The 10756-nt window shown below is 37.7% G+C and overlaps 1 protein-coding gene across 1 annotated transcript; it reads right to left on the bottom strand.

Annotated features, from left to right (window-relative positions):
* Positions 1–34: 34 nt before the first annotated feature.
* LOC104084028 (fibronectin type-III domain-containing protein 3a-like) lies at positions 35–7972 on the bottom strand. Its single transcript, XM_009587731.1, has 3 exons — positions 7901–7972; positions 2895–3132; positions 35–324 (listed from the first exon to the last, which is right to left on the bottom strand). Exons 1-3 carry the CDS (start codon positions 7958–7960, stop codon positions 41–43), a joined length of 582 nt encoding a protein of 193 aa, XP_009586026.1. The 5' UTR covers positions 7961–7972; the 3' UTR covers positions 35–40.
* Positions 7973–10756: the final 2784 nt, after the last annotated feature.

Genomic DNA, 10756 nt, shown 5'->3' with positions numbered 1-10756 from the left:
TATATATATATTTTATATATATATATAAAAAAAATTTTTGTTAACACTTACCTTCTACTTCTATGTCTGTCTGAGAATTGCTTTTTCCTTTACTCAAAGACTTGCTTTTGGTAGAACCTGTGCTTATACCAGCTGCATCCTGTCCTTTTGTAAGTCCATTATGTTCACTTATAGGAGAATGACATTTCTGAGGAGACGATGGAGGACTGTTTAACTTATCCTTCTGAGTTCCATGACGATCTTTTAATTTTTTTTGTAACCTTTCATATGTTTTACTAGACCTTTCATCTCTAAAGTTGGATCTTCCATGAGCAGGCAGAGTATCTAAATTAAAGTAAAGAAGAAAAAAAAAAACCAAAACACTAAGAACAGAATGTAATTAAAAATCTATTAAAAAATGCTATGTGCATTAAGTGCACGCTTGTGTGTAAAATGACATCTCTACTCCTGTTGGAAAACTGAGGTGTCCAGCAGGTAAACTAATATACCCTAATCGGACATAAACAACATGTTAGGGGAGAAAGTGCAATCTTTCCTTCCCACATCTTTTTCCTACTTAAAAATTATTCTTGAAATGTTTCTGTAACCTTCCTTGATCTGTAAGGTACAGGATAAAGTACCTTTAGAAAACATAGAAAACACACTTTATTACATGGGAGGAGGTTTGCTCTAATGCTGAATAAAAAATACAGAAGTTTTAAGTTTTGGAATGCAACTACAGCTCTATTACTTTAACGGTGCTTCAGCAGAAACCAGGGAAAAACCCCACAAAAGTATAGGGCAACTGAAAGACACTAGAAGACTGAAGATATCATGGCTAAGTCTTGTAAGTACACTATACCTATACACAATAACCCAAGGCATTGCTGCAGTACCACCGAAGTCCCATCTCTAAGCCAGAACATGGCTTTGGAAAAAAGTCAGTACCAGACTAATAAAAAAAATTAAACTGCAGATTGGTGAACTTTTCTGTCCAATTCTAACATTTTTATCCATTTCACCTTTATGTTTATAAACAGTTTACTGACTCAAAACTTTAAAACAGTGTATAACACGGCACCAACTCTTTCCTCAATGCAACCCTGTCTATGATAAATGATGAAAGCTTTCAAAAAAATGTATCCTTCAAAACCAGCATAGACTTTGTCCATTTTCAGGTAAGTTGGATCACTCAGCCTGAAGAATGAAGTTCATTATTTGTCGTTCTTTATGTGCTAGGAAGTACAGAAAACAAGATCAAACAAAAACTTCCTTGCAAGAAGGATAAAATCACAAAACTAGAGAACTTTTCAGTTTCTGTTTTTTTAGGTCAGCTTAATTTCCAAAAAATTTGACAGAGGACTACTAGATCAGCTGAGACTATTTAGAAATTAAATTAAATCACTACCATGAGAGATTTAGGTGCTCTTTTTAGAGAACTACCATGCTCTGAGCACTTCTGGTTTTTTTTTTTCCCCCCTTAAATTCAAATTCCTCATATAGGAACCTAACTGTGGGCTTTGACTTCTGAAAGCCATAGCCAAGGTCAGTGGTCCAGAATTAAATACGAAATCTGTAACAAATATGCAACAAATTAAAGCATCGCTAGTCCTCTAATTCCCTAAATCCAAGGACATCTTACATATGTATTTAAAACAAAGCAAAACCAAAGAATCCCACTTTATCAGCGGTTTAGCAAATTATCACCGAATTAATATTTAAAGGGATATAACCTAACAGCAGAAATCTAAAAAATATTATTCCATTAAGAAGTATCCTTTATCTTTTATGCATTTAATTATCATACTCCAATCTCTTAATTTAGCAAACTAAAAGCAAACAGCTGCCATCTACCGGAAACCAAGACATTAATAAAACTATAAATAAGCACCCAAAGAGCATTGAATAATGTACTGCTAGCAAAGTAGTGCAAGGGAGAAGTAAAGTACAACTTAAGAATACAGAAACACTAAGAAGTCCAGCAAGATCAAGACATCAATATATTCTTATCTGACGGCTTTGTACATCATGACTGTTTAAGCACAGTGACTATAAGGAGGACATTTTTAGATGATTTTAGTAGTATCACGGAACACTGAGAATCTACACATCTACAGCGACATGACAAAGCTGTGTTTAGTCTTCCTCTCCATAGTTGCTAGCTTCTTTCTCTAAAAACAGCAGCCTGGCACTGCTCTCTGAAAGTCTTTCAAGGTCGGCACCTGCTTTATAGCAGAAATTTATCTAAAGAAAAGCAAGTCTACCAGAAATGTAAATATTAACTAAGAACCCAACCTCTGAGTTAGTTGACACATACACTTTGCCATTAAACAGTATTAAAGATAGATGTCAATAGCACTACCAAAGACAACTTCAACTACAGTATTAAGTTCAGGTTGGTGGCACCTGATTACTCAAGTTGGACTTCAATATGGAGGTTGGACTAAATGCATACAGTTTTATGAAAAATAGCAATCTTTTTTTCAAAATCTATACTAAGAATTCCTGTTTCATGCTTCAAACAGGATACCTGCAAGACACGAGATCTCAGAACAGTGCTCAGGTACGGATTTAAAGGTTTAATCTGAGCGGAAGGCATCAACTGAATCACTACAAACACTTCCTGCATTGCTTTCCTGGTTACAGTTATGTACAGTTATGTGTATAACTGATACACATAAGAAATAATCTGTATGTTTAATGGATCACTGAACAGACAAGTCAAATTAATGAAAAGAACAACTTTGGAATAGTAAGCTTCAGTAAAAAAACGACTGCTATCTTTATACAACTTTTGTGTATAGCTCCCATTCAAGCTGTAAGTCTGCCTTGATAAAGCCCATAGATTAGCGTAACAGATGCTGGAAATGAGTATTTCCTTTGATAGAACTTGCAATATTCGATAAGCTACTTACCCAGATCCCCATATACTTGTGAGGTGTGATACTGTGGAATGTACTGCGTTGCCATGTCACCGGCTCCAGTCACGGGTGAGTATATATGACGTGGTGGAGGGGGTATCATGGCTGGAAGAGGAAGGAAGCCAGGCAGTGGGGGATGGGGAGGCCTGTGTATCACTGCGTGACCACCAGGATGAAATTCTGGAGCCTGAGGAACCACCACAACCCTTCGAACACCGTTGTCCTCAATAACCTGTACAGTGAGAGAGACCATGCACCAAAAGAGAAATGACAGTCTGAAAGGTATGCTTCTATAGATACTTAAACAAAACTAGGAATAGTAAAACCCTTAAATTTGAGAAAAAGAAAACAGGAGAGCATAAGAAAAAAAAGATAGGACAATTAAAGGGCTATCTATGTTAAGTGTATTAGCTGCAACAATGCCATTAATTTCGCAATGTGATGGGGAAAAATATTGTTAAAAAAAATCTGACTGTAACAACATCCTATAAACAACCAGGTATATTTATGGCATGAGCCTAGCTTCTCCCCAGGGTCCTGCTTCCACCGTCATTCACGTTGCTTGTACACTATACTGCTCCTAGGATTTGTTCTACAGTATAACGTCTAGATTGCTCCCTAGAAGTGATTTGGTGGGCAGATGGACCTCACTCTGCATAAATGGTGAGAGAAAAGACACAACAGTGTCTGGTCTTTGTTCTGTGCCCAACACAGCCCACCAACACCAACCTGGGAGGCACCTGCCATACCGCACCTGTTGCCGTGCAGCAGCCATCGTCTGCATCAAGCTGTTAAAGCAAAAAAAACCTAGCAGGATGGTAGTCAGCCCTCTGAAGACTCCTTCACAACTGAAGGTAGTTTTTAAAAATAATTTTTTTCCTACCCCTGGCTTCGTTAAAATGTCTTGCACCATGAAGGAAGCCACATGCTACTCAGAAAATGGGGGCCTTTGTGGCAGCCTCTGACAGACTCTGGTGTGCAAAGAGGTTTGTTGTGCAAAAATGGCAAATGGGAGATGTGACAGGACAGCCTTCTGCTGAGGGACCCAAGTGCAGCCCTTAGCAATGTTGCTAGAGGTTCAAAGAACCAAAAGCAGCATATGCAATCCCATGATGAGAATAACTGCGGTCACGTAAGATGCAGGGAGCTGAAGTGTGCTGTGCATGGTACATGTAGCATGCCTGGAGTCTGATAATAGCTGGTGGAGAGCAGGCACAAAGGCACAAAGTACTGAAGCAGAAAATGCTCTTCACCAAACGAGGGTCAGTCATCAACTGGACCAGAAACGGGGGTCCCTCCCTGAAGCACATCACAGACAGGGAAGACTGCCATCATGATCCTCTCTAGGTGTTTGTATCGCTAGTGGTAAACTCACAAAAATACATGACTGTTGGTAATATGTAGAGATGCTCTTGGCATAATTTGACTTCTATGTATTGCGGTGTCAATAATTTAGTGTCTGGTATGTCAACAAATTGTTCTCCACTTCCTAGTGAAATGCTGTAAAATAATGCCACAGCAGAGACTGCAATATAAGTTTTCGGATGAAATGTTTATCCAGAAAAGGGGGAGAATAAGAAAGGAATCTGGAATACATGACTACACTCAAAAGCAGGGGACAAGGCAACCATATGACATAAATTTTCACTGACATTTGGAATGAGGTGGGGACATGTACACGTACACCAATGAGTAACCTGGTGCAACAGGGGCAGATCAATAGATCAAAGCACTTAGTGCCAAGCTGCTTTCAACTCCACTGTTCAAGCTTAAGGGTACTATGCTTGGCTAGATTTAGTCCCATGCCCTGGTGTGGACACTTCCACCGAGTCTATGACAGAAAGCTCCTTGGAGAATCAATCTTTGATTTTACCATGTCTCCATTAGGGGTTGGTGTGCATCTGGTACATCTGGAATAGAGCTTCTGCTTTTGTTTTCTCTGACAGCAATCTAATTTGTACACCCCAAAACTATCCTGCTAGCTGAACCAATGCAAGGTAAGTGAGGTTGGTCTAGGAAATTGTTTCAAAACTTCACTACTGTACTGAGAAAAACAGTTACGTAGACATAGCTGTATGCTTCTGGTGTAATGGTAGAATGAAGATCTCTATGCATATGCAATAACATTCAGACGACATAAAAGTATGTACACAATGGAGCTGATCCCACCTTACTTACATAAATAGAGAGCTGGAAGTTAATATAAATGACCTAAGTGAACACAGCTTTAAAATACATACCTACCCTGTGACTTCAAAAAATGGGCTGACTATTTTCAGTTTACAGAATAAGAGTAATTTCACTAAAGATAACGCTCCTCGTATCTGAGGAACCACAGCTATGTGGTATCTTATGGCAGGATATATTAACAGCAGTAAATACGACTAGAACTTCTGCTGTCCAATGAAATTCTCTAAACACTTAAACACAGTTTTAATTATTTAAGTCCTTTTTGCTTACACAAAAAAAATTGCAATTTATCATGAATTTATGAGCAGATTCAGATTACATAGGAATTGTGCTTCCACAAAAAACCAGGCTACTTAGTTTATAATTTATTTATTTTCTTGGGTCTGCTAATAGCCTAAGTAAGTCAGAAATAGATACCCAATTCATAGCAGCAGGGACCTTAAGTTTGATAGTGTAAAATGAAGAGTTTGACAAGCCTGTAACTGTGCCTCTAAACCAAACATGGCCACAACGGTAGGCCTCTACCAGGCAACCACACAGATAAAAACCCTCCAAAAAGCAGTAAAAGTATCATGTCAAGTATATAATTTTAAGTTAAAAAAAGTGAACAAGCTATTTATTATCCTAATTGTGCTAGCAAAACATGTAGTTCTGGCATAGACCTGTTTGGTTGAGTGAACCAACCAAACATCACTGGAAAACTCACTACAGACAGTGAATATAGACAGCTTAGAAAGGATGAATAAAGATGTGCTTTCTTTCAGAGTTTTACAACTACAGTTCCAAAAGAAAAGGAAGGGGAAAGTAAATCAGCTTATGAATTGCTTTTTATTTATGTGACATAAGAAAAATAAATATGCTTTATTCTGTAGCTATCCCCAACTTTTAGCGGAGGACAGTACACTGTACCACTGCCAAACAGGAACTGAAGCAAGCAGAGGCATAATAGAACTAAATGAAAATGGATAGACAAAAGATGGTTATGCTGAAGTTGTTCTTCCAGGCTGATGGCTTTAGGCATTTAGCTGGTTTCCAATTTCTCTCAAAATATATCTGCAGTTGCTGACATTTAAAAATATACTATGCCTGAAGAAACCATTAAGTTACTTTGCTGGGACTGCATTAAGTCTGGGATAACTCTTAGCTCAACAGTGTTAGACTTTCCTGTTTGCAAGACTACTATCAAATCTTCTGGCTTGTAACAGGAACTGATATCATAAACCACAACAGCTGGTATGTTTTGTCAGCGGTAAATACTTCAGAAGCCTTATAAACTACAGGCTTTCCTGGACTATGAGACTTCTACTCAGATGAAAACAGTAGACATGAGCTCATTCCACCTGTACTCTGAGCTGGATAGATGTGAGGCACCTTCAGTTCAAAAGTCAGAGTGCTGTGTTAGCACAACACCTGCTTGCACTAACAAGCTCCAATTAAAGGCTAACGAGCATGCCCCTGCAAGGCCAAGTCCTTCAGCCTGTCTGCTGCAAGTTGTCCTCAAAGGAAGGATAAATTCATTTCATAAATATTATTCAGATTGGCACAGGTTACACAACTTTTTAAACATTAAGTACTTCATCAACTGAAATGAAGTACTCAAGAAACATGGTAACATTCAGAATTTCACTTATCGTAAAAATGCTTTTGGTTCTTTAAAAATGAATTCTAATAGGAATCAAGACTTTTTACTATGATCTAAAGATAAATGGATTTTCATGATTAATTTTAATTCATTTTTCTTCTGCCTGTTTGGGAACTTAACTATAAACGATGCATCAATCAACTTATCAGTCAACTTTCAACAGATGCAAAGGTAAAACCACAGAGCATTACCCTGCCTAACCTAACAGCCTTTTCTTTTGCTAGAGGACAATTTTTTATGCAGTTCACATAATTTGTGTAACATCTGCTGGACACTGTGGGGTTTTTGGTTGCATTCTACGTGTTGTAGTCTCTTCTCAGTGTATACCATGAGGTGCACACTGAGTCAGAGGTAGACTGGTCACAACAACAGAACATCATGAGAAAGACTTACATTATGGAGAGTGGTATTCATCTGCTCTAATTTCCAGGTCTGACCTACTAACCGCTAGCTTTGTTCTATAGTTGAGGGAAACAAAGAGACACCATCTAGAAGGCCACACATCTCATTATAATACAGGTGTCAAAAATAGCCAAGAGGAATCATCCTTTTAATCTACTTTAAAGGATGTCCACGTTAGCTAGCTCACATTTAATTTTCAGGCATCTAAATTAGGAATCACACAGCACAGAAAATCAGAGACCCATTTTAAGGTAAGTTGTGGAAACACGTATTATACAATAATTTATCCCCAATGGACAGCTGACATTTTTTCCATGTTGTTTGCCACACTTTTTTTAACTGATCTGTTTTACTTCTCATCTGCAGGGAACTTCCCAGACATGAACTATGTATGTATACAGAATTATACTGGTGCCAAAAGAAAACACCCACTAACCCAGAATTCAGTACAGGTCCTACATAATGAACTATTTGGGTCATGATTGTATTTTATGTTCAGAGGGCATCAAGTACATTAGGATCCTGAATTCAACAAGGAACTGTGCTTGTTATTGTCATGTAAGTAGTTAATATATAACTAAACAGGCACACAGATAGCATGAGAAGTCTCCCATCAGAGATACTACGGGACATTTCCCCTTATTTACTTGCTTGACCACAGTGACTCTGAAACTTGACACATTAGTTTACTGAATCAGCTATTTTGGTTCTGTTCCCATAATTTGCATGAAAAGAAATAAAGTAAGAATCAAATGAAGGGACATACCTGTGGGGCATATCCAGGAGGCACATAAATAGTAGGCACTGAACCATTTGGGGACATCATTGGAACCTGAGCAGGACCTAAATGGGTTACAGAAATATTCAGTACAGCACCAATTAATAATTTGAGAAAGTTCAAATAACATACTGAACTACAAAGTCTCTGTGAAATATATACAAGATAGCATGGATAAACAAAGGCAATGAACTGTACAGACAAAATTATAGCAAAGGGCACTCTCAGAAACCTAAGAAACAGTTAGGAAAAAAACAAACTAAATTTGAAAAAATTCACCAGCAAATATTTCTCCCTTCTCTGTCAGTAAGCTCACAAAAGAGCTTATGTCAAAACTTCTTAACAGGTGGCAAGTCAAAAGTGTCCCAAGATGAAAAGACAATAGAAGAGACTTTAAAACAGAAACAAAAAAGAAACCCCTATTTGAAACAAATTGCTGAAATCAGATAGTATTCAGTTAAGAGTTGTAAAGAAAATTACTTACAAAATTGCTGCTCTGTTACTATGGACTTATCACCTGAAGTGGTCTTAGTACCAGAGGAGTGGGAGGTGGCAAACAGGACACTAACTTAAGGTCGCAGGGGAAAGCCAGTGTATTACAAACCAGTAAGTCTACTCCTACTAATGGGAAAAGTTGTGATACCATGATGATCCTTGTACCATGCAAACTGGAAAGAGCAGAGTTCGCAGACACTTAGATAAATATGACACAATGGGGATATGTTAAGGTGGCACTTGTAGATAAAGTCCTGCCTGGAAAATCTGGTACCTTCAAAGACCGCAGAGATGCTGCAACATACTTGAATTTTCAAAAAGCTTTTGACAATCTTTCTCAAAGACTCTTAAAGAAGTAATGCTGCCTTTGGTTAAAAAGGGAAAAAAGGAATAACTAACCAGCTTGAGAACAGGAAACAAGAGAAGTAAATGATCAGCTTTCAAAGTGCCTGGCGTGACCAAAGGAGTCCCAGAGGCACGTAAAGATGAATCTGTTCAATGTATTAACAAAATTTCTGAAAAAGGAGATGAACAGCAAGGTAACAAATCTTTGGTATGCACTCAGAGAGCTGCAAAGGATCTCATAGTACTCAATGACCAGATGATAAAAAAGCAGAATAAATAGTGCTGATAAGTACAGAGTAATGCACCTGGACAAAATCAACAGAAGTATTTATTTACAGTGACATGCTGTAAGTTAGCTGCAAATAAGCGACTAGGGAGTTACTACATATATTTCTAAGGAAATACCAGCCGAGGGTTGTTCAGTGGCATTTGCAGAAAGAAAGAGAGCATTAAAAATCATTACTAACAGAAAAGAGAACAAGCAGAAAACATTATTACACTACGCTATAAATCCACACTGTACCTCAATACCTTGAGTGCTATGTGCAGTGCTTGTCTCCACCTTTCTAAAGGAACACAGAGGACTAGAAAAGGACAAAAAAAGAGGAGACATTTACAGTGGCTTTCCACCTGTTTATCAGGAAAGATTAACAAGACCAGGATTCTTCCATCTGAAGATGGTTAAAACCTAAAAGTGCTGGCAGCAGAGAAACAGTAAAAGACCTATTAAAAAAAGCACCCACAAACTGCCTAAAAACGGGAAGATAGATCTTTTACAGTTTCTCATGTGCAAGAGCCAGAGATATTAAATTAAATCACCAGGTAAAGGGTTTAAAACAGATAAAGGAATTTCTCATGAAATGCACAACTGAATTGTGTAACTCCTTGCTTTAAGAACATTGTGGAAACTAAAGGTTAGGTTCAGAAGAAGTTAAGTAAATTGAGAGAAGTAATCCATTAAGGTCTGTGAAAAATACAAGTATTACTTCTGGTTCAGGAAGCTAGAAACAAGAAAGTAATTTCTGTGTGCCTGCCCTATCCTTATGCTCTCCCCTTTAGTATTTGACACTGGCCTCTGTAAGAGCAAGCACATTGGCACAGGCTTCAAGAGGGACTGCCTACAGACGTCCTTACATTCTCGTGTTTAAAATACACAAGGCAACAATTGCTGAAGTTTAATTATTAAAGAAAAACTGAAACACAATATAATCTGACCAGGTTTTGCGGCAAGTGCATAAGGTTGGGATTCAGACACCCCAGGCTGCATTCTCCAAATTTCCAACTCAGTGTAGTGAAGCTACCAAAAGCATCAATCCAACTCCTAGTGAAGTTTCAATAATACTTCTGAAAGGGTGTTCATAGTTCCACATTAATGTTTTATAAACTCAGTTAAGATCTGTAAATGGAAAGTACTAACTAATGCAAAGTACGGTATATAAGATTAACATACGTCATTCTGATAAGTATGAACTTGACAGAAAAATAAAGATAACTATATCTGAATGCCAAGAGCGGGGAAAAAGGAACAAAAAGCATTCTTTAAAAAAGTGGCATGTAATCCAACTTGATTGGATTCGGGACTTCTTTAGAACAAGATACAGAAGTTTTGAAATGTATTTCCTAAAAAGAATCAAAGCTTTATTCTCGAAGTGTTAACCCATAACTGGGGGAGGGAGGGGAGGAGACTTTTTAAGAACAAGGTCTTAATTGAAAGATTAACTGAACTATCTGAACTGTGTAACAGCAAAGAATATACAGGCTACAGTAAGCTATAAATTGAGAACTGAATCTTCTTCAGGTCTTTTTGCTCAGCTGAAACTCAAAAATGTTTCAGTGAAAGTTTCTCCCGAGTATGAAGTGCTAAAAAGAAATGAAAGTGAAGTGAAAAGCAGCGAAAGAGAAGCTGAAAGAGTGCCTTAGAGCATTAGCTTACAATAAATTAAAAAAGGTCAACAGTAACGGAAGCATATTTCTTTTAAGTTGCTATTCAACCAACTAATGGTT

This window comes from Fulmarus glacialis, unplaced genomic scaffold (assembly GCF_000690835.1).
Source record: "Fulmarus glacialis isolate BGI_N327 unplaced genomic scaffold, ASM69083v1 scaffold48491, whole genome shotgun sequence".
In the NCBI taxonomy this organism is placed as follows: Eukaryota; Metazoa; Chordata; class Aves; order Procellariiformes; family Procellariidae; genus Fulmarus; species Fulmarus glacialis.
Note: the sequence above shows the minus strand (reverse complement) of the source record. Positions and strands in the feature narration are given on the sequence as shown.